Genomic DNA, 25884 nt, shown 5'->3' with positions numbered 1-25884 from the left:
ATGACTTGTGATAAAAACAGTGAAGACCTCTAAGCTTTTAACTTTTTTCTGTTTCAGACTATGAGTCTGTGGTACTTTCCTCTAAGTACACTGCACTCTGATTTCCTTAATAGTTCAGGGCATTCTACCATTATTTCCTCATCTGGCTTTTCAGAATTAAGATGGGAGCCCTATTTCCCCCAAGGTATACATTTCTTCCACTTGATCAACCAATACTTCCTCTGTGGTTAAATTTAAGTTTTGAAGAACAGTTTTCGTAACTGTTTTACTTCTTCTTGGGAGTAGTGAAATGACAAACATACCAGAAAGCCTTACTGGAGTATTTTAGAACATTGTTTAGTAGGTTACGTTTCCTCCTCTGGTCTACCTCTGTGCATTCAGTGGTCAGCTCTCCATTGATGGTCCCCTGGCTAGACAGACTGTGGTCTCCTTCCCCAGTTCTCCTTCCGCTTTGTTGTCAGAGCCACTTTGCTGTCTGCACCTCTTCTAGACACACAGTACCACACAGCCTCATCTCTGATGGCTTTTGTCTAACTAAATTACCCTTTCTATTACTACATCCCAGTAAGCTTTATGCCACCAACTCTTGATCATATATATTAAAATATATTCTTTATTATTCCTCTTCAGTCAATTTTCTGAGACTTTAATTATAATTTTTAACTTCTGGGAAATTAAAACATTATTTTTTTTATCTTACAGTTCTCAGAGATCATAGTTTTTTAAAGAGAAAAAATATGAAATTCATTTTGGTGACTTAAACAAGATATAATTTCATCCCTTCAAATAAAATCTCCTACATTTAATTAACTAATAATTTAAGCACAGGTTACTATGCTTAACTGATTTAGGTTTATATAAACCTGAAATAATACTATTAAGTTTTCAGCTGTCTTAGCAACATCAAAGGAAAAGGACTAATTGAATGCCAACTTTGCTCGTAAACTACCAAGAGCTAAGACACATACAAATTTTATGGCAAGTAATCTAAAACCCTTCTAAAAATGATTAAGTGTTATTCTATCCAACAAGAAAACAAATACAACAAATCTATCTAATTAGTTAAGACACCAGATACTGTCATGCAGTTTCAGCATCTAGTAACAAACCTCTAAGCTTTAAAATTCTGTTTCACAACTTCTGAGTACTAATAATACATTTTAAAAGGTTGATACCCACTATAAACTACATGTAGAAGTACCAGAGTACACAATTAGCAAGTAAATGTGCATACACACCAAAGATTCTCAACTCTAATTTTGGAGCTCAACCTGGCAGTCTCCAAAGATTTTTATCTCCAAAGCAAAGTCATTAGCATAACTTTTAAATATAGAATTTTATACAGGGTGGGAGAAATATGATCAAACAGCTGGATACTCTGCCTCTAGAAAGTTGACAGACATATCTGTATTTCTCATGTCAAAACATGATGGACTGAACTGGCCCAAGGGACAGGTTATTTTTTTTATCTTTTTAAAAATTAAGAGTGCAAAATGTAACCATTAGAAACTGAAACACAAACAAGCATTTTAGAATAGTTCTTTCAGTACCTTAAATTCTAACAGTACAGTAGAAAAAAATATGGCAGTTTTGCGTACTGCCATCAAGTTTTTTTTTTTTAATTTCTTTCTTGGTCCATATTCAGTCAATAATAAACTTGTCTTTTCATATCTGAGCTAAGAGCTCTAGGGTATTCCTTAAAAAGTAATAATATAATCACAAATAAAAATGTTAAGATAGTTCCAAGTAACAAGTCCATAATCAATACCACTAATGGTGATGTTCCTGAAACTTAACATTTTAATTTTTCCTTTAATGAGTGTGTATAAAGCCGATTTTTTCTTTTTTTTTGGTTGTTGTTAACAACACCCCAAATCCACCCCAAACATATCCATGGTCTTTGTTAAATTCAATAAAGTAGCCTAAAATGTGGGTTGCAATGCCAGAAACGGCTAGATTAAAAATAAAGTAACTACTGATTAAAAATGGTCTTTCTTTTATTCTCAACTATGTTTGTTATATGTGCTTTTTAAATTATTTAACAAAAAAATGACTTTTCAAATATATAATTTCAAGTCTCAAAGTTAATTTGAAAGAATGTGTAACATTTCATTTGAAAATAATAGTTTCAGCAGATATATGCAAGATTCCTACATGAACTGTAAACGTGTCAACACCACCACATTTTAGTGTTTTTAAAGGGCAATTCAAGATAGACTATTATTTTCTGCAGTATGCAACTGATTAAAGATAGTACTTTTACATGTAAAAATAATTTTCACTAAAAAACTCAGGTGCAAAAAGTCTGGTACTTTGTATATCAAAATAACAAGAACAAAATGAGCAGTGAAAAAATAGCAAAAGTCATTACAAAAAATAGTAAATTCCTATTTAAATTTCTGTGTTCACAGGTTAAAAATGTTTTATCAATTAACTATATCACACAGATTGTAGATATTTTAATATAGGAAGGTAACATGGGATACTTGAAATTCAAGCTGTACTTACCAGAATAGTTTTAACCTGAGTTTTTGATATCTTCAAAAAGGTACTTCACAATAACATATGACATAGTTATTATGTAGTAGTATAATTCCAAGTTATTTTTCTTTGACTTGCTTCTTCTTAAATAATTGAGTAAAATTATCAATATTTATTACACTTTTGGGGCCAAGTTCTCCAAACACAAGGAAGTATCTGGGTTAAAAAAACCTGTTATTTTTTCCTGCTATACAAGCATATGAAGATGTCTTTCTTGTTCAAAATGCCTTCAATTTAATCTTATTTTTATGTTTTATTTTAAAACAAATGCAAAAGTGAAAAGATCATCATAGATACTCGAATATTCCCATGAAATATATCACACCCACTGAAGAATTTAATTTCACTAAAGAATATCAAATTAATCATTTCCTCCTATAAATATTTTCTTTTTATTTGTGTTTAGAAGTTGCAGTTTTAAGTACTATTAACAGAAAATACATAACAAAAGCTTCCTAACAAGTGAAAAAAATAATTATAAATGCTGGAAAAATTGGCCTCATTAACATATTTACAGACTTTTACTTAATACATACTCCATTGGAAATTAATTATATGACATTTATACAATCATTAACATTTCCAAATCACTCTGAGTAGTGAGTATTTCAGTTCTTTACTGTCTATACCCAAAGTTGAAAGTCACTCAGTTTCTGAAGGCAATACGCAGAAGCATCAGAAATGGTCAATCTGAGATGCTATTGATATATTGTTCTGCTCCTTCACCTAAAGACGTTTCTGTTGAGTAAGTGTCCTTATGCTTCTTTTTCTCTTTGCTCTGATCTTCCTGTAGCTTCAGAATTATGTTTCGGATTTCTTCTCTTTTTGTTCTCATTCTTGGGGGAGGAAACCAGTTTGCCAGATTCATAGGTAATTCAAAATTGAGAATTGGATTCTGAAAATAAAAATATTAAATGCACATCAGAAAATTATAATAAGTAATATTTTAGTTTCAATGACAAAAGCATTCCAGAGTAGAAATGAAAAAAAAATCAGTAACATGCCAGGCATTTTGCTAGGCACTAGAGATGTAAGAAAATTTCTGCTTACAGATCAAGGGTGAGCAAACTACAGCCAGTGGGTCAAATCCTGCCTATTGCCTGTTTTTGTAAACAAAGCCTAATTGGAACATCACCACAGAAACTCATCTACATGCTGTCTACGGATGCTTTTTCTTTCACACACAACAGCAAAATGGAGAGCACAGACCACAGAACCTAAAATATTTATGACCTGGCCCCTTATGAAAAGGATTGCTGACCCCAGTCTAGACAGATAACTCAACAATTAAAACAATGGATGTGACAGGTATTAAGACAGGAAAAGCAGAGAGTCCTATGAGAATACATACCTAAGGGTGTAGCACAGTATCAAAATGTGATATTTAAGCTAAGGTCTAAAGAATGAGTAGGAATTAGTCAAATAAAGAATGATGGAAGCAACAGGGAAGAATATTCCAGGGAGGGAAATAGGTATCAATGTCTGGAGGCAAGAGAGAATATGAGAGCCTAAAATGACATTCAGGTAAATGGTACACAGAATGCTGGAGTGAGAAGGGTATAAAGGCTAGAAGCTTGGACAGGAGTTAGAGCATGCAGGTCATGTGAAGGATTCCAGTCTTTTAACTCAAGAGCAACAGGAAGCCATTATAAGATTTAAAGCAGAAAAGTAACATGATTAAATTTGAGTTTTGGGAAGACAACTGTGGAAAAAACACGGCAACAGGCCCAGCAAGCTACATGTAAAAGAATGAAATTACAACACTTTCTAACATCATACCCAAAAATAAACTCAAAATGGATTAAAGAACAAAATGTAAGGGCAAAAACTATAAAACTCTTAAGAGCAAAACATAGGCACTGTGCTCTTTGACATAAATCAAAGCAAATCAAACATAAATCTTTGACCCACCTCCCAGAGTAATGGAAATAAAAACAAACAAATGGGACTTAATTAAACTTAAAAGCATTTGCACAGCAAAGGAAATTATAAACAAAATGAAAAGACAGCCCTCAGAATGAGAGAAAACAACTGCAAACTGACAAAGGATTTACCCTCCACAATATACAAGCAACTCATGCATTTCAGTATCATAAAAACAACCTAATTAAAAAATGGGCAGAAGACCTAAAACGGACATTTCTCCAAAGAAGACATATAGATGGCCAACAAACACTTGAAAAGATGCTCAACATCACTCATTATTCGGGAAATGCAAATTAAAACTAAAATGAGACATCACCTCACACGAGTCAGAATGGCCATCATCAAAAAATCTACAAACAATAAATGCTGGAGAGGATGTAGAAAAAAGGGAACCCTCGTGCACTGTTGGTGGGAATGTAAACTGATACAAGCACTATGGAGAGCAGTACGGAGATTTCTTAAAAAAAATAAGGAGTAAAATGACCACATGACCCAGCAATCCCACTACTGGGCATATACCCTGAGAAAACCATAGTTCAAAAGGACACATGTACCCCAATGTTCACTGAAGCACTATTTACAACAGCCAGGACATGCAAGCAGCCTAGATGTCCATCGAGAGATGAATGGATAAACAAGTTGTGGTACATATACACAATGGAATATTAGCCATAAAAAGGAATACATTTTAGTCAGTTGAACTGAGGTGGATGAACCTAGAGCTTATCATACAGAGTGAAGGAAGGCAGAAGAAGAAAAACAAATACCGTATATTTAACGCATGTATATGGAATCTGATGAAGCTGTCTGCAGGGGAAGACTAGAAACGCAGCTGTAGACAATGGACTTGTGGACATAGCAGGGGAAGGACAGGGTGAGAGGAACGGATCAAGTGGCACTGACGCATATACACTACCGTGTATAAAACAGGTAGCTAGTGGGAAGCTGCTGTACAACACAGGGAGCTTGTGTAAAGCAATTATCCTCCAATTACAAATAAATAAATACATTAAAAAAATTTTAACAGTATACTAAATGCATATATATGGAATTTAAAAAGACGGTAACGATGACCCTATATGTGAGACAGCAAAAGAGACACAGATGTATAGAACAGATGTATAGTCTTTTGGACTCTGTGGGAAAAGGCAAGGGTGGGATGATTTGAGAGAATGGCACTGAAACATGCAAATTATCATATGTGAAACGAATCGCCAGTCCAGGTTCAATGCGTGATACAGGGTGCTCAGGGCTGGTGCACTGGGATGACCCAGAGGGATGGGATGGGGAGGGAGGTGGGAGGGGGTTTCAGGATGGGGAACACATGTATACCTGTGGCGGATTCATGTCAATGTATGGCAAAACCACTACAATACTGTAATTAGCCTCCAATTAAAATAAAAAAAATAAAAAAAAAAAAAGGCGGCCAACTCAGAGGTTGGTACAGCACTGTGGAATAGTGATGCTATTGAACTGAGCTGCGAAAGTGCTCCCGGGGTTAAAGGACTCAGCATGTGTGACACTGAGTGATGGAATCCACAGAGCTTATGGCACAATGGCTGGCGGATGAAGAAGAGGAAGAAGTCAAGATAAACTGTAAAGAATATCCAAGACAGGTATGCACGGTAAAGTCAAACGAAGAGTGTGTTACAAGGAAGGAATGCTCGGCAGTGTCAATGGTGCCGGGAGGTCAGGAATAATCCCAGTGTAAGGGGGAGGGTCAAGCCAGATTACACAGATTTGAGAAGCAAGTAGGATTTGTGGAAATGAAGACAATGAATATGTGTCCAAAAATACATCTGTGAAGGGAAGAAAAGAAGGTAAAAAGATAGAGCCTGAATCATGGCAGAGATTTCTTTAAGGCCAAAAGAGCCAGTGGAGAAGAGCTGATCAGTGACAGAAGTGAGTGGATTCGGATTACATGGAGTACAGCCTTTTTTATGTCTTAAATATTCTCCGATTTATGAGTTTTTGCTCCCTGGAATAATTTTTGAAACAGCAGTTTTCAATCTCTCCAAAATATTTGATTATTGTGTCTTTAACACTAACGTAAGATCAAAAACACCATTTCAGTATTTAAGTCAGATCCAACCAACTGAAACCCACCTCAAAAAAGCTCTCTACATACTGCAATACATATACGCCACAGTCACTAAAGTTGTTTTGCTGTGGTACTTTTGGATTAGAGCCTTTCATAACATCTTTGGAAAAACTTCTTTTGCTTCCTTTTTTAACTTCCCATTCCACCTCTAAATACCTGCAATGACATGTATATAGTAAGAACACATACATACATATAAATATACATACTTCCTCATCCCCACCAGAATACAAAGTACAGGTAGAGTTTTGAACTTACTCTCTTAGAATTTTGACAACATTTGATCGAGAAGGGCCTCTGAGTGAGTCCATCAGTAAGATACAAGGTCTGAAATAAAATGGCCAAATATTAATATTTTATTAATGTTTAAAAGGCATAAAAAGATGTACATTAACAATAAAATGGAGGGGGTATAAACCTTTTAGGCAAAAACACCCTAGTAACACTTAACTACCCATGATTATATTAAATACTGAATTATAGAGTGATAATTTAGCCATACCTAAGTTATGAATATATTTCACCAAAATTCCATGGCTAGTTCCTAAAAATACTTCAAAATTTAGTACAAAATCAAAACAACTCTGAAAATTTGAACATTTCCTGTTCCAAAGTACCAAAAGTGAGACCACACAAAAGTAGAAGAAAGATAATCCCATTTTAAAAATCTACTGATATTTTAAATACCAAAACAGGTAATCTTCACATAGAAGAATTAGCTTAGAATCCACTGTTTGGGGCAAGATTCCACTTTAGAACACTTACTATAAAAAAAACACTTAATTTTCAAAATTTTGTTCTTAAACCTAAGTATGTGAGCAAGTTTAATGTAGTACAGGAAGTCCTGAAATGATTTAAGACCTAGGTTCTTCCTGGCTAACATTTTATGGGATTTGGAGAAAATCTTTTAACTGCTGTAGGTCTCTATGTTTTCCTTTATACTGATGTTTGCTTTTCAAATGCTGTTACTAGAATTTCAGACAAGATTTCCTACAAAAAGTCAAGAAGAGATTAAGTGAAATAGGTACTTCATCCCTGAAGTCTGGAGACCCTGGAGAGATCTCAGAATATGTACTTCTGAGAACCAAAACAGACTCACTCTCAGTGTGAGGTTCCCTGGAATACGCCTCTTAGGATTGCCCTGAGTCACTCTACAGCCTTCACACAGTGGCTATGGAATGTGTAAACTCCAGTCCCCATGCTACCGACGTGAATCTGAATGAAAATTCTTTGCCCTTTCCTGCTTCAAATCACTACATATCCAAAAGGAATAGTGGCTTTCTATGCGCTTGCACAGAGACAGAAAGTGGGCAAATGGAGAACTGAAATGATTTCCATTCTCCCCAACTCAATCCTGACATTAGTAGGCATGACCCAGGTTTTCCTCACTGATTCTGAAAGCCTTTGCGATTTTTGCTTAAGTACTTGTTTCAGTTAAAACAGTATAGTTAATACTTTATTCTAAGAGAGTATGTGAATAAAAGTCACCAGGTGGTTTACAAGATGTACAGTGAGCACTTACTGTTTACAGAGAGTAGGCTTTAAATGCCACTGTCCTATTTCTGAACTGCAGCTGTCATCAGCAAGGAGTCCATCATCACTGCTATCATCCTATAAAAGACAGCCTCTGTTAGTACTGAAACTATAAAATCTAACTACTAACAAAACAGCACTACTGAGGGTAAAAATCCTTGTGGCAAATATGTAAAAAACATATCTCTAATTAGGTGATTAGACTTTAGAAAATGCTGTATGTCACTCAATCCCGAAGGAACTGCATAGGAATCCAAAGAAAAACTTCTAATGATATAAAATATTGGAACTCCTTACTAAGCATTAAGTTTCACCTGGTTATCCTGATCTTCTGAGAAGTCGATGAGTTCATCTTCAAGCATTTTACTACCTTCCGCTGATTCATCACTGTAGTTTAGCCTTATTTTGCTTAAACCATCTGTATCAATAAGAAATATTACATAATTCTTAAAAAGAATATGCACATAACTTAAAAGTATATGATCTTAAAATTAATGCTAGCAATTATATAGTAATTACAAATATAAAATTTGTATTAGCATATAGTATCACAAATACAAAATAAGTTACTTTTTTAAAAACCTGAACTGTCATACTATTTGCAGAGCTGTTTCTACTACTCAGACCCTAAAATTCATTAAATATTAAAAACTAGCTATCATCTTATTATTAAAATTTATGTATATTTAAATACATGTCTGTAAATAAAGGTTTTGTGCCAGATATGCTTGATATCTTTAATAACAGAAACTACAATAGTTTGAAAATAACTGTTCAGTAACAGGAATACCCAGCAAATATAGAACATAAAATGAAATACTGTGTACATGTGAGAAATTAAAATTGTGAACATACAGAAAATTGTACAAATTAAAAAACATGATTAAAACATAGTAAGATGGGCTTGCTTTTGCACAAATAATTTTTAAAAAACACAAAAGTGAAAATAATGATATTAGTAGTTATGGATAAGCTCTTCAACTTGGTACACTTTTCCTTCATGTTTGGTTATATTCATAAGATTTTTCAATAAAATAAAACAACACAAGCCAATGTAGATGCTGGTAGTATGAAAGAAAATGACTCACAGAAATATCTGAAATGAATTATTTTAAAAGTCTCTTTTAAGAATCCAAATTCTTAAAAATCAATGATTAAGCTTAAAAAAAGAGAAGACTTAAAAAAATAATGAAAACTGAGTCAGGAACTTTGATGCCAAATATACAAATATTGTTTACTATAGAGAATACCATTTCCAAGTTTTTTAAAAGCATGACTTCAAGGTATTTTAAACAGGATTTAACTTATTTAGTACAAGTTATTAAAAGAGCATTAAGAATACTAATATTATTAAGCAAGACAAGATGGGAAGATAGCAGGATAAAAGTGCTCCTGAAAAGATATATATTTAACATATATTAAGTTTAAATGTAGTGATCAAAAAAATACTATTTAAAATAATAAAGCCCTATGATTAATCCTTTTATTATGCAAAAAATAACCTTTACAATTTATCTTTTTTAAAAATTTGTATTTTAATGTTTTGAAGCTAAAATACCTATATTTAAGTAAAATTTGTCTAAATCCTTAGGTAATTCAGAATTAGTAATTACAATCAAGTTGTTTTAGTAGCAAAATATTCGTAACTATACCCTTTACCCAGAAATTGTATCATATAAACATGAACTTTATACAAAAGAAAACACATGTGCATTGTAAAAAAAGAGAGAAAAGTATATAGTATAGTCAATTTCTTCAGTTATTTCGTTCAGTAAACAAATGCTCTAGTATAAATTGAGTGGCAGTAACTCAATCAGCTATTCTCACAACCAGTCCCAGTTCCTGAGGTTCTCACATAGTGAGATCATCTGAAGATCCCGAACCAAGTGTGATTCTAGAATTTAAACATATTTTTCATGTATTGATACCATACATCGCAAGATAACTATTTCAAATGGTGCCCAACTGAAAAAGCAGCAAATCAAAGTAATAACAACACACATTATTACTTTCCTACAACTGATCTTAAAAACTTAATCCCTGTGTTAATATACAATTCTATTTATTTGCTGTAGCATGTCAACCTACATTGAAGTCACTTGTGACTATATGTGTTCAGTGGTTAAATTATGTTTAAACTACCTAAAATGCTTCATTTAAATCCTGTCAACTATCAGACCAAACAGAAATAGATCAATAAGGTACAAATCATTATCACAAAAAATTTTTACAAGCTCTCCTCTTCTTAAATTTTGATGTCATAATTTTATATAGCATAGACTGCTTAAACCATCCTCTCTGAGGCTATTCAATGTTCTTTTGGGTGAGTGAGGCCTTGAAAACATCTGATGAAAAATGAGACTTCATTCCTTAAAAAAAATACAAACCCATTCTAGAGAACTGTGGGACAGTATCATCACTGGATTAAGAAAACATTAAAAAAGGATAGAAAAACACTAAAAAAAAAAAACAACACAACAAAGCACAAACTATAATTTTTCAAAGAAGAATAAACAGATACTGAAAGGGCAAACTAAAGGAATCACTGGGACATATACTCATATTTAACCAGTTACTTCTCAACTAGAACACTAACTTGTAGGAAAGGGCCACTAGGAATTTCTGGGGTTTGTGTACAAGAAGGAAGCCCTAAGGCTTTGTCTCATTGCTCTAAGTCATGCATTTTAATTCATTTTTTAACTTGAATTCATATTAAACTATATGAAATTATTCATCTAAAAGGAACTTTAAAAATGTTCTCTAGAGATATAATTCACATGCCATACAATTCACCCCCTTAAAGTGTACAATTAAGTGGGTTTTGGTATATTTACACATACTGTGTGCAACCATCACCAGAATCAATTTTAAAACATTTTCAAAATGTTTCAAATCTCAAAACAAACAAGCAAAAACAAACCTCTAAACCCTTTAGCTATCACTCCATTTTCCCCATATTCCTCTCCAATCCCCAAGCAGCCTTAAGCAACCATTAATCTACTCTTATAGGCTTTCTGTTTGAGAGATTTAATACAAATAGACTCACATTAATATGTGGTCTTCTGTGACTACTTCAACTTGACATGTTCTCAGTTTCATCCATGTTGTAACATGTATCACTACTTCATTTCTTTTTATGGCCTAATAATATTCCATTAAATAGATATATCATGTTTTCATTATCCATCTATCAGTTGATGAACATCTGGGTTGTTTCTACCTTTTGGCTGTTGTGAATAATGCTGCTGTAATTGTTCATGCCCAAGTCTTTGTGTGGACATATGTTTTTATTTCTCTCGGGTATTTATCTAAGAGTGGAACTGCTGGATCATATTATAACTTTATGTCTAACTTCTTAAGAAACTGTCAAACTGTCTTCCAAAGCAAGCTGTAGCATTTTACCTTCCTACATTAATAATATATGAAGTTTTCAATTTCCCCACATCCTCACCAACACCTATTGGCATCTGACTTTCCAATTCTAGCAACGCTCTATAAAAAGGCTTAAGCAGACATTAATCCACTCTATAGGCTTGTGGTTTTGATTTATTTTTCCCTCATGACTAATGATATCCAGCATCTTCTCATGTACTAATTGGCAGGACTTTGTTCAAAGGCAGTGAAAAACAGTGCACACTGCCTTGAAGGCTTAATCTTCAGAGTGCCCATCCAAGCAATGCTTTCAGTGTAGCAAAATGGTAGTTAATGTAGCTATTCAATGCCTTTTATTACTTTTTTCTTCAAGTATTAAAATACTAAAACTGAAAAAAATTACAGTGACTTGGGGACTACCTATTTTGCCTTTCTTCATTCCATTTCCTCCCTGATGAAATGTATTAGAAAGTCAGCAATAAAAATAAGTACTGTTGACCCTTGAACAGCACAGGTTTGAACTGCACTGTCCACTTACACATGGATTTTTTTTTCGCCCAAGAAAGAGGTTAGTACAGTACTGTACAATCCGAGGCTGGCTGAATCCAGGGATGTGAGTCTGTGGATGTGGAACAGTGGTATGACACAAATGGCTGATGATAAAGTCAGAGGTGGACTGTCAGAGGGTCAGCACCCCTAAATCCCATGCTGTTCAAGGGTCAACTGCATTTATCTGCTTGGTTTGGATGCACTTTTTTGCTTTATCTGCTAAATTCCCCCCTTTTGCCTCTTATCTTATACCCGCTAAAAGGCACAAAGACCAATATCCATAGGCCTAATATCAGCTTTATGCAGCTGAGCATGTCAAACAAAAAATATTTTTGTAAGAACGCAGCAACAGCTTTCTGATTTACTAAAATAACATACACTTGTAGAAGTACCCAAAATATGCTCAGCATTCACAACTTTTGATAGGTTCTTTCTGAGGTCACATAATTTCTTCTATGTCTTATACTGAGTTTTTTCCTCCAAAGGGAATGTATTAAATCTATTCACAGTTTATTAAGTTTGCTATCTTATATATATAGTATACTATAGTTCATGAAATGGACTATTTTACTTTGAGGTTGAAGTGGAAATTCTGCAGTTGACTTGACTTGATAAAAAATTTAAGTATCTGAAGAGAAACCTTAGATTTCTAGAATAAGTGCTAGTAATATGGACCTGATTCAAGGAAAGAAACAATTTATTAGAATTGAAGGCAAATAAAAAAGCAAAGGTTGGACCAGTGCCCTTCTTTCCACTGAAAACCATGAAAGAGAGTGAGGAACAGGAACTAACCTTTAATTTGAATGTCAACAACTATTTGGAGGAAAAAGCTTTAATTTTTTGCCTCTTGATCTCAATTTGCCCATCTGTAAATTGAGAAGATCAAACTAATTTGCCTTTTAGATCTAAGATTGTACAACTACTGTTTATGCTGAATAAGTAAATTTCCTACGAAATAAAAACAAGTCCAAGTTCCTACAAATGAAAAATGCAGACCTTGTACTATAATTTTAAAACTGTACTCTTTGTAAGGATGAGGGGAGGAGACTCACTATAAAGGGGGCACAAGAGAATTGTTTTGAGTAATGGCAAGGTTCTAAATCTCAATTGCTATAATGATTACATGACTATATACATTTATCAAAGGTCACTGAGCTATGTTTATGAGCAACTGTTACTGTAAATAAACATTAAATATATTTATACAATAAACATTAATGTTTATACAATTAATGTTTATACAATAAACCTGACTTTAAGAAAAAGTGCACCCTGAAATTTTAATCCTATTTCTAAAAAATCCAACTTATTCTGAATTCTTTTTTTGAAATATTTAGTAACATACCTGTATGGTGCATAGAATTTAAATATTCATTCTGTAGGCCATTCTCACTTTCAGTCCTATCAACAAATTTCTGGCATGTGGGTTCTCCTTTATTCGATTCTTCATTTTCACTTGCAGTATGATTTATTTTTTTCAGACTACATTTCACACTGCTTATGTTTCTCCGGTAACGAGGGTCACTTTCTTCCTGTTCATTATTTGAATCAATTACAGCTATGCAATGCTTTCTGTTTAGCATCTTCTTAATTACAGGCTTGGCAGCAGAGTTTTGTGAACATCTGTCAATTTCACTGGCTGAAGGAGAAGAAATACAACTGTCCTCTACAGGTGAGCTTTTTTGCGTGACTGTATTTTCATGGTAATGAGGATTAGGTTCATACTTTGGTTTTTCCAAACCAGGGAAACAAACAACGGCCAAAAACCAGTGTGCACTGTAAAAAACAAATGAGACTACTGAATATATTACTAGAAAAGTTTATTATATTTGGCAATAAATATTAAAATATTTTTTCTAAAGCTTCTATAAACAAATTTATTAAGAATGCCCAATTTTTTCAATTCTTTTTTTTTAATGTGAAAATAAAAACATTTTTATTCAAATCACAAATTTACTGTCTAATATAAAATAACATTAACATATGCATTTCTGGAAAATCCCACCCAAAAGTTTCTTTATCTGTTCCTTGTTGTCACTGTCACTAGATCCACAGAGCAGCCACAAGGTTCAGACTCATCCCTGGTGTCAGGATGGCATTTAATGTGCTGAGGGCCTCCCAGTGACTCAGATGGTTAATCTACTTGTTTGAAGACTCACTGATTCATTAACAGAGTATAATGTCTATTTAAAAATAACATAATTTTTGTCAGAATTACCTAGCCTGCATTCACTTCTGCAAACAATCCTTTGAACATTTTCTTGCTTTTGGAATGAAAAATTCGTTTTCCAGGCATTTAACAAAATGTAAATTACATCACTGCAATTCATCATTCCCATTTACCTTTCCTTTGTTTTACTTATGCCAAGGGTAAAAAACCAGCAACATTAAAATATCTTCAGAAGTCTAACTAATTAGACTTTATAAGTTTGAACATTTTCTAAATATTGTACATAATAGTTTTTTAAAGACTTTTCATCTGTGTTTTTCTTATTAATAAGGTGAGTGAGTGAATGAAAGTTGCTCAGTTGTGTCTGATTCTTTGCGACCGCATGGACTATACAGTCCATGGAATTATCCAAGCCAGAATACTGGAGTGGGTAGCCTTTCCCTTCTCCAAGGGATCTTCCCAACCCAGGGATCGAATCTAGGTCTCCTGCATTGCAGGTGGATTCTTTACTAGCTGAGCCACCAGGGAAGCCCAAGAATACTGGAGTGGGTAGCCTATCCCTTCTCCAGGGGATCTTCCTGACCCAGGAATTGAACCGGAGTCACCTGCACTGCAGGCAGATTCTTTGCCAACGAATCTATCAGGGAAGCTTGGTTAATATTAACTAGGTATTATTAAGTATTAATATTAGGTATTAACAGATACTAATAACACTTATTAGGCATTAATAATATAGATTTATTAATACTGAAAATATTCTTGTCTCATACTCTACTGAAATAAAATACACTAAATTGAAATAGTGTATCTAGTCTAATTATCAGTACAGAAGTATCAATAGAATTCCAGCTAGAGCTGAATTCAGGTATCATCATAGTTCCTGACAGTAGGATATAAGCTATGAATAAGAAGCTATACAGCTAAAAGTGGCTAATATTCATTAATCTAACTAATTTTATTAAGGGTATACTATTTGCTAGGCACAGTGTTATGTGAAAGGGTCTTCCCTGGTGGCTTAGACAGTAAACAATCTGCCTATAATGCAGGAGACCCAAGTTTGATCCCTGGGTTGGGAAGATTCCCTGGAGAAGGGAATGGCAACCCACTCCAACGAACAGGCTAAAGATGTCAGATAATTTATTAGCTAAGCACAATATTTGTCATAGAGTATGGAGTTCAGTAGATATCTGCTGTATGAAAAATGAATGTTGACCCAGACAAAAGTTATTGCATATTCTATTTATGCAAAATATTAAATTTCCCCAAGGTAATACTAAGAAGCACTGTATGTCTCTTCATTAGACACAATAAATAGAAAAGTTCACAGAGGCTGCCTTCATCCTCAGTACTGAAAATCCAGATGGAGAAATGCTTCCCTCCTCAACTATTAATCCTCAGGACCCTATGGACTTAGGTCAGGCCAGGCTGGGAGAAGAGTGCACACCATCTTCCTCACTTCCTCAGCCCAAAGACACAGCTGACACTAAGTCACATCTCAACTTCAGAAAGGTTATAAAGTGAAAAAATGTGCTTTAAAAATTGATTAAACATGGTATAACATAGTGATTCTCAACCTACAGCTGAAACCGAAGTCTATCACAGTTATAAACATTTTTCAGCTATGATAATATGGATGAGCCATAGTTTTTCTGTTGTAATAACTTGGGGAAAAAATCTTCCTTCACCTAGCTGTAAAGAGAAAGCTGAATCGGATACATCTCACCTTACTTTCAACCTCTAAGAGCCAGAGTTTTGCTTTTATGATCCCTTTTAATGGCAGATACCTTGACCTTAAGCCATTAGTGGGAGGCATGGCTAAAACAGGCAATTTCACTTAGTTTAATTTGATGTTTGGATTAGGTCCAAACATCAAATTTCTGTTCCTTGTCCATTACTACAACAATTTTTAACAAATAGCTTATCAACTTTTAGCTTAAAGAAATTACCACCACCAGGAAAATTAAAATAGATGACGAATACAGGGCAGCCTATCTAGTTAGTTTTACCTCTCTATAAAAAAGCCCTCATGATCTGGAAGTTATTCTTCCATCTACGAACAGCACAGTTCTGCAGAACACAACTAATTCACTCGCTACCTTTCACCAAGACAACCAAGATGACACGAAGCACTAAACATAGCATCCATCCACATCAGTCACCACGACTAAGGATGTGCCTCTATTACTATATTATATATGCCTCAAATTATATTTTTATTTTAAATTTTTATAATTAATTTCTGACAAATGGCTTCCCATGTATACCCCTCCCTTTTACCAAGTGGGCAGCTCATTTGCTACTTGATATGACAAATTAATGTCAAGAAATCTAATTTTGAGGAAAATGAAATTATAAAGATTAATTTTAAACTTAGTTTTAAATTTTATTGATACTATGATACTATGTTTAACTCAAATCATTTTGAAGAGGCTGGGCTTTACAGTCATAACCAATGTTTTAACCTAGTCTACTATCTTTGGCTGGGCTAATTAGAGATCATAATAGGTGTTATAATTAAAGCATGATTTTATTTATTTTTAAATTTTTTTTCCTAATTTTATTTTATTTTTAAACTTTACATAATTGTATTAGTTTTGCCAAATATCAAAATGAATCCATCACAGGTATACATGTGTTCCCCATCCCGATGATGGGGAAAAGCATGATTTTAAATAAAAAGAATCTGACTATACTACATAGTAAATGTTTTTTATAGTGAGAAAGAGAGCACATTCAGAAGCTAGCTTGGCACAGACAGGCGTATTAGACATTAAAATCTTACAGAACACCAACCTCAAACAAAGTTACTCTGCAACCATGATAAAAATGAGACAAAGCAAGGTCATTTCATAATTTGTCTTAGCAGAGACAAATATAAGGTCACAATGCAACCCTTCAAAATACCAAATATCTTTTTGCTAAATGAGTGAATGCATGCCGCTGGAGCGGTTGTGAGGAGATACCCCATGTCCAAGGGCAAAGGAGAAGGCCCAGCAAGATGGTAGGTGAAATCGCCTTTAGAATCAAACTCCATACCCACCAGAGATGCTCAAAGGGCTCAAATATACCTTGTGTACAACAGGACCCAGAAACCCCACAGAGACTGAGACAGAACTGTGTTTGAGTATCTCCTGTGGAGGTATGGGTAAGCAGTGGCCTGTCACAGGGGCAGGGGGCACTGAGTGTAGCAGTGTGGGCATGGGACCTTTTGAAGGAGGTCGCCATTATCATTGTTACCTCCACCAGAGTTTGGCTCCAGGTAAACAGCAGGGAGGGAACACAGCCCCACCCAGCAACAGAAAACTGGACTACAGATTTATTGAGCATGGCCCTGCCCATCAGAACAAGACCCTGTTTCCCCTTAGTCAGTCTCTCCAATCAGGAAGCTTCTGTAACCTTCTCCAAAAGAGGGAAGACAGACTGAAAACCACAATCACAGAAAACTAACCAATCTAATCACATGGATGCTTTACAGTATGAGCCACCAGGGAAGCCTCACATGGACCACAGCTTTGTCTAACTCAATGAAACTATGAACCATGCCAAGTAGGGCCACCCAGGACAGATGGGTCATGGTGGAGAGTTTTGACAAAACATGGTCCACTGGAGAAGGGAATGGCAAACCACTTCAGTATTCTTGCCTTGAGAACCCCAGGAACAGTATGAAAAGGCAAAAAGATAGGACACTGAAAGATGAACTCCCCAAGTCTGTAGGTGCCCAATATGCTACCGGAGATAAATGGAGAAATAACTCCAGAAAGAATAAAGAGACACAGCCAAAACAAAAACAACATCCAGTAGTGGATGTGATTGGTGATGAAGTAAACACCGAAGCTGTAACGAGTAATACTGCATAAGAACCTGCAATGCTAGGCCCATGAATCAAGGCAAATTGGAAGTCGTCAAATAAGAGATGGCAAGATGAACACTGACACTTTAGGAATCAACAAACAAATCAGATGGACTGGATTGGGTGAATTTAACTCAGATGACCATGATATCCACTACTGTGGGCAAGAATCCTGAGAAGAAATGGAGTAGCCATCATAGTCAACAAAAGAGTCTGAAATGCAGTACTTGGATACAATCTCAAAAACGACAGAATGATCTCTGTTCATTACCAAGGCAAACCATTCAATATCACAGTAATCCAAGTCTATGCCCCGAACAGTAATGCTGAAGAAGTTGAAGTTGAATGGTTCTATGAAGACCTATAAGACCTTATAGAACTAATACCCAAAAAAGATGTCCTTTTCATTATGGGGGACTGGAATGCAAAAGTAAGAAGTCAAGAAATACCTGGAGTAACAGGCAAATTTGGCCTTGGAGTACAGAATGAAGCAGCAAAGTCTAATAAGAGTTTTGCCAAGAGAATGATCTGGTCATAGCAAACACACTCTTCCAACAACACAACAGAAGACTCTACACATGGACATCACCAGATGGTCAATACCGAAATCAGACTGATTATATTCTTTGCAGCCAACGATGGAGAAGCTCTATACAGTTAGCAGAAACAACACCGGGAGCTGACTGTGACTCAGATCATGAACTCCTTACTGCCAAATTCAGACTTAAATTGAAGAAAGTGGGGAAGACCACTAGACCATTCAGGTATGACCTAAATCAAATCTCTTAGAATTATACACTGGAAGAGACAAACAGATTCAAGGGATTAGATCTGATAGGCAGTGTGTGAAGACCTATGGATGGCAGTTCATGACATTGTACAGGTGACAGGGATCAAGACCATCCCCAAGGAAAAATGCAAAAAGGCAAAATGGTTGTCTGAGGAGGCCTTACAGATAGCTGTGAAAAAAAGAGAAGTGAAAGGCAATGGAGAAAAGGAAAGATATACCCATTTGAATGCAGAGTTCCAAAGAATAGCAAGGAGAGATAAGAAAGCCTTCCTCAGTGATCAATGCAAAAAAAAGAGCAAAACAATAGAATGGAAAAGACTAGAGATTTCTTCAAGAAAATCAGAGATACCAAGGCAACATTTTATGGAAAGATGGGCTCAATAAAGGACAGAAATGGTATGGACCTAACAGAAGCAGAAGATATTAAGAAAAGGTGGCAAGAATACACAGAAGAACTGTACAAAAAAGATATTCACAACCCAGATAATCACGATGGTGTGATCACTCACCTAGAGCCAGACATTCTGGAAGGCAAAGTCAAGTGTGCTTTGGGAATCATCATAATGAACAAAGCTAGTGGAGATGATGGAATTCCAGTTGAGCTATTACAAGTCTTAGAAGATGATGCTGTGAAAGTGCTGCACTCAATATGCCAGCACATTTGGAAAACTCAGCAGTGGCCACAGGACTGGAAAAGGTCAGTTTTTATTCCAATCCCAAAGAAAGGCAATGCCAAAGAATGCTCAAACTACAGCACAATTGCACTTATCTCACACGCTAGTAAAGAAATGCTGAAAATTCTCCAAGCTAAGCTTCAATGGTACGTGAACTGTGAACTTCCAGATGTTCAAGCTAGATTTAGAAAAGGCAGAGGAACCAGAGATCAAATTGCCAACATCCGATGGATCATCAAAAAAGCAAGAGAGTTCCAGAAAAACATCTACTTCTGCTTTGTTGACTATACAAAGCCTTTAAATGTGTGGATCACAACAAACTGTGGAAAATTACCAGACCACCTGACCTGCCTCTTGAGAAATCTGTATGCAGATCAGAAAGCAACAGTTAGAACTGGACATAACAGACTGGTTCCAAATAGGGAAATGAGTACGTCAAGACTGTATACTGTCAGCCTGCTTATTTTAACTTATATGCAGAGTACATCATGAGAAACACTGGGCTGGAGGAAGCTCAAGCTGGAATCAAGATTGCCAGGAGAAATATCAATAACCTCAGATATGCAGATGACACATCCCTTATGGCAGAAAGTGAAGAGGAACTAAAAAGCCTCTTGATGAAAGTGAAAGAGGAGAGTGAAAAAGTTGGCTTAAAACTCAACACTCAGAAAACTAAGATCATGGCATCTGGTCCCATCACTTCATGGCAAATAGATGGGAAAACAATTAAAACAGTGTCAGACTTTATTTCTGGGGGCTCCAAAATCACTGCAGATGGTGACTGCAGCCATGAAATAAAAAGACGCTTGTTCTTTGGAAGAAAAGTTATGACCAACCTAGACAGCATATTCAAAAGCAGAGACATTACTTTGCCAACAAAGGTCCGTCTAGTCAAGGCTATGGTTTTTCCAGTAGTCATGTAAGGATGTGAGAGTTGGACTACAAAGAAGGCTGAGCACCAAAGAATTGATGCTTTTGAACTGTGGTGTTGGAGAAGACTCTTGAGAGTCCCTTGGCCTGCAAGGAGATCCAACCAGTCCATCCTAAAAGAGATCAGTCCTGAATATTCATTGGAAGGACTGATGCTCAATCTGAAACTCCAATACTTTGGCTACCTGATGCAAAGAGCTGACTCACTGCAAAAGACCTGATGTTGGGAAGACTGAAGGTGGGAGGAGAATGGGACGAAAGAGGATGAGACGGTTGGTTGGCATCACTGACTCAATGGACATGAGATTGAGTAAACTCGGGGAGTTGGTGATCGACAGGAGGCCTGGTGTGCTTCAGTGCATGGGGTCGCAAAGAGTTGGACATGACTGGGCGACTGAACTGATCGACTGACTGAGTTCTTTATCCAAACAAACCACTGCTTCCTTAGACCTTCCCTCAAACCACCAAAACAAAGACCAAATCCTGCTACTGCCTCTTTCAAACACATTTTTATTTAGAGCAGTTATGGTCGGCCATGGTATATGTTCTCCCTGAATGCAAGTACTAAACCCATGCTGCCCAATTACAAGAGTATTCCTGGAGGTCTTTGGCTGGAGGGCAGGACAGTTAGAAAATGAAATACAGAAACTCTCAAGTGCAAATTGTATAATAATACTAAGGTATACATCTATGCCTCTCTAGTCACTGGGTGAGAATAACATGAAATGTTTACCACCTCTATTTACTTAGGAAATAGCTTCAGGTAGTAAACATGGTTTTCAGTGAGCAAATGACATAAATCCAGCCACCTTCTCTTCATTTTGGTTGAGTCGAAGTGTGTTTTATAAACTAAAAATCCAAATTCTTCTGTGTGACCTAATCACCATTCTGTACAAGGTAGTGTTTTCTATAGGATGTCTCCTAGACCACAAGTACCATTTTTAAAAGATGACATTATTCTACACTGATGAATCAAATGAAATTAGGAAGATTTCTTATTACTTGTAAAATTCCATATCTTACATGATTCACTGAAAAAGTATATTAATATCCATAAAATAAGAAGTATAAGTATCAACATATACAAAAAATTTCAGAAAGAAGTTTAAAACTGGATGAATTATTCACCTCATAAACGTATTTTCTAAAAATTGCCATCACATTTACATAAAGAAAACTGTTACTCACGCTTCATTAAGGGGTACAAAAATAAAATCCTTCTCAAAAATATCTACATGCCGGGTCCATGTTTTTACTCTTCCATGTCGCTTCTGCTGTATTCTGTAAGACAAGAGGAGAACTATCAAGCTTCTGAAATGTTTCCAGTGTTGTCAGCCTATATGCAGCAATTTATACATTACAGTGATTAAGATGTCAACAGATCAAACAGCTGTATAAGAGGATTTAACAAGATGTGAAAAGAAAGCAAAATATCTGAGATGGAGCTGGGAAGATGTGAAACTGACCATCACTGAATCTGGAAGAAAGAGATTCTTTAATTCCTACTATTTCTTACTAGGGTGCTTATTGTTGCAGAACTGGTTTTAGCAAAAATATTGAGTGTGTATCAGACTGTGACCTATAAGAACTAAGGTGAAGAGAGCAGGGAAAGTGAGCACTGTTTTACAGTAGGTAAAACAGGACAAATTATCAGGACTGGTCAAAACCAACCACTACCATCAACTCTGGGCTTCCGATAGCTCCGCTGGTAAAGCATTCACCTGCAATGCAGGAGACCTGGGTTTGATCCCTGGATTGGGAAGATCCCCTGGACAAGGGAAAGACTACCCACTCCAGTATTCTGGCCTGGAGAATTCCATGGAGTGTATAGTCCATGGGGTTGCAAAGAGTAGGACACTACTGAGTGACTTTCACTTTCTTTCTTTCACCATAAACTCTAAGATACAAAATTAGATATCACTGAAACAGTGGAAAATTTATTTATATTGTACACAACAGCCATTGATTCAAGACATTTAATAGCACTGATAACAACAACGGACTCTCGTGTGTATCTTGTAACCAATTACCAGCAAGTATTAGAGCTGGATGCACTCGCTATATGGAAAGGCATTATAAATAACTCAGGGCTCATATGTAGAATACTGTTTCCTTGTCTGAGAATTATTATCCAAAGAACTTATTAATATTACAGATTCACAGATTCCACTGTTAAAGATCCTACAGATGGAACATGTAGGGTAAAACAGAGCAATTGGTATTTAATAACTTTCAAGATTTAATAAGATTCAAGTAATTTTCCTTTTTTAAACTTTCAGATATATTTGGAAAATATTGATCGACATATTAGACCTAAAACCTTTACGAATCCCAGGTATTCTTTGGGTTTTAAATATTATAAGCTATATAAATTTTGCTAATTGAGACTAGAAGGAAAAAAAGTTGCTTTAATATAAATAAGTGATGTTTTTCCTAAGTTAAACTTAAGTGACTTACTGTGCTATGCTAAGTCACTTCAGTCATGTACGACTCTGTGCGACCCCACAGACGGCAGCCCACCAGGCTCCCCCGTCCCTGGGATTCTCCAGGCAAGAACACTGGAGTGGGTTGCCATTTTCTTCTCCAATGCATGAAAGTGAAAAGTGAAAGTGAAGTCGCTCAGTCGTGTCCGACTCTTAGCGACCCCGTGGACTGCAGCTTACCAATATCTATTAAATATTTTCAAAAAGCTTGACTTACGATAGATTAGTTGTTTCATGAAGATTTCTCCTCTCCCTTTGATTAAGGCGTTTATAGAAAAAAGAACTGAATATATGAATTCGGTCAGCTTCTTCTTTCTTCAATTTTTCAAGCACCAAATACCTGTTTTATACGAAGCAATTCCAAACAGAATGAATTTAAGTTTGTGTACTAAAAACAGAGTGATCAAATACCTATTCACCACCAATCTCCATTCCTTTAAACTGAAAGACTTTATAAACAAAATTTCACATTCTAGACAATGATTACTATCAGATTATTTCTAAGTAATAAAACATGATATTTAAGAGTAAAACTAGAACTTGAAAGATCTAATCTTTTTAAACAAGGGCACATTTATGAACATTCACATAAACTTTATCAAAGCCAACAGAAATGCTAGAAATGCTCATCAATCAATGAATGGAAAATGTGGTATACCCATACAATGGAAAATTACACAGCAATAAAAAGAAATGAAGTTGATGCATGTAGTTTGATAAAAAGAACCTTGAAAATGATATGCTAAGTGAAAGAAGCCAGCCACAGAAAAGCACATATTGTATGATTCCATGTATATGAAATGTTCAGAATATGCAAATCCATAGACATAGTGAGGAGACTGGTGGTTGCCAGAGCTGCGAGTAAGGTTCGAGGGAAATGGGGAGTCACTCCTAATGGGTACTGAATTCTGTGAGGGATGAAAATGTTCTAGTATTAATTATGGTGGTGGCTTCAAAATTGAACACACTAAAAACCACTGGAATTATACAGTTGAAATGTGTGATCTGTATGGTATATGCACTATATCTTAATAAAGCTATCTTTATGTATTATTTTGTTTTAAACACTTTAAATAAACCATGGATGACCTAGCCATAGACTACTTTTTATAAAAACAGAAATGAAACAGAAAGAACCTGTACAGTGGTGAGGTTGTAACAATGACTAGTCTTTAAAGTGATCTTGTATCAGTTCTAATTTTTCCTTGCTTTAGTTGTTTTTTTCCTGAAGGTAGGTCTATATTAAAACAAATAGATATGGTCCTTTAAATTACAAAGATAAATTATGATACATTAAATTTAATTGTTTACGTCTTAAACTCCCTCAAAGGAGCTATGCAAAGTCAAGCTTAAGGCCACATTCATCTTATTAAAATGAGGCTCATATGAAAACCTTGTGAAATCTTGCACAGAAACAGGAAGTACCCACAGGGCACACCTTTGAGGCCTGTCACTTTAATCATAATATTCAATAATTCTAAAGCTCAAAAAGGACATAACTTACAGATTTCTTGCTTTAGGGCAACTCAGTGTGCCCCCACAAAGGATATAAGACAGTGAATCAGCTCATGACACAGTTTAAATCAACTGCTGAATTCTACATCTTATATTCAAAACAGAGCATGTAGTGAATTAGACTTGAACTTACAGACTGTAACCATAATGGGTGAACCATGCTGCTTTACCAAAAAAAATGACAATGGCTCTTTTGTAAACTGAACTGAATGAACAATGGGATTTGCTGACTTAAGAAAACAGACTATACTTCATATATAAACAGACCCATGCTTTATTTTTGTAAATGTACGAAATTAATTTAAAGATGAAAGGATTTTCATACAGAAAACTTAAGAAAGATCTACAGACGTATTAGAAATAAGTTTTATCAAGATGGCTGGCTATAAGATCAGAAAATATTTTTACTGAAATACTCAAAAATATGAGTATCAGTCATGTCCAAATTGCATAAATTTAGTGGCGGGCTCCTCAAGCTTGGCACCACTGACATTTTAAGCCAGATAATTCTTTGTTGCTGGGATTGTCCTGTGCAGTGTAGTGTGTTTAGCGTTATCTCTGGCCTCTACCCACTAGATGCTATTAGATTGTATCCTTTCCTTTTGTGAGAACCAAAAATGTCCACAGACATTGTCAAACAACCCCTGGGGCCAAAGCTGCCTCCAGTTGAGATTAACTGATTCAGTGCAATCACAATCAAAATCTCAAAAGAATTTTAAAAACTGTATTTGATAGGCTGATACTAAAATTTATCTGAAAGAATTAAAAAGGTCAAGCATATGCAAAACAGTTGTGAAGAATATTGCCTTTTTAGATAACAAGAATAAAGAAATAGTAATCATGGCAGTGTGGTACTGATGCAGGGATAGGTACACGGCCGATGGAGCAGACTACAGAGTCCTGAAAACAAATCTGTGCCACTGTTATCTTAGTATATGACAGAGGCAGGATTTCACATTGGTAGGGAGAGAATGAACTGTTTCACAAATAATACCAGGGCAATTATTTGTCCACACTGAAAAACATGAAATTAAGTCTCTATCTGATACCATGCATAAAAACAAATCCTATAGGAATTAAGGACATAAAAGTGAAAAAACAAAACTTCAAAGCCTTTTAAAGTAACTAGTTCTGTCTCTCTAATCTGATATACATCCTTAAGTATTAACATTTCTGTGACTATATATAGTTCTGGGTTTTTCATGTACATGTATGAGAATTATTAATTTTAACTTGAATAGCTGTTTCTTATTCTGGAATTAAAGGGAAATCCAAGTTTATCACACACACACACAAAAAAACAGGAATTTCTTTCACTTTGAAATTTTTCTTTCCATGTGTAAATCATTTAAATATTGAAAGTCATGCACCTGTTATAAGGTGGACAATCTAATAATTATGAAATTTATATTACAGGATGAAGTTAAAATATCTTTCCCTCTGTATTTTA

The 25884-nt window shown here is 35.3% G+C and overlaps 1 protein-coding gene across 5 annotated transcripts in view; it reads right to left on the bottom strand.

The window, feature by feature from the left end:
* Positions 1–232: 232 nt before the first annotated feature.
* The window catches only part of SENP6 (SUMO specific peptidase 6), a 134499-nt gene continuing 108847 nt past the window's right edge, over positions 233–25884 (bottom strand). For 4 of the 5 annotated variants that reach the window (XM_027550958.1, XM_027550959.1, XM_027550960.1 and 1 more), the window contains 8 exons: positions 23137–23259; positions 21625–21717; positions 13368–13798; positions 8416–8519; positions 8091–8179; positions 6827–6895; positions 6574–6724; positions 2752–3436 (listed from right to left, as the gene is read on the bottom strand). In XM_027550958.1, coding sequence (XP_027406759.1) covers positions 3227–3436; positions 6574–6724; positions 6827–6895; positions 8091–8179; positions 8416–8519; positions 13368–13798; positions 21625–21717; positions 23137–23259 — 1270 coding nt within the window. In that variant the 3' untranslated portion in view covers positions 2752–3226. Of the gene's footprint in view, positions 3437–6573; positions 6725–6826; positions 6896–8090; positions 8180–8415; positions 8520–13367; positions 13799–21624; positions 21718–23136; positions 23260–25884 lie in introns of all 5 variants that reach the window. The other variant, XM_027550957.1, reaches the window with a different exon arrangement.

The sequence above is a fragment of the Bos indicus x Bos taurus genome, chromosome 9 (assembly GCF_003369695.1).
Source record: "Bos indicus x Bos taurus breed Angus x Brahman F1 hybrid chromosome 9, Bos_hybrid_MaternalHap_v2.0, whole genome shotgun sequence".
NCBI lineage: Eukaryota > Metazoa > Chordata > Mammalia > Artiodactyla > Bovidae > Bos > Bos indicus x Bos taurus.
This window is presented reverse-complemented; position numbering and strand designations above follow the sequence as displayed.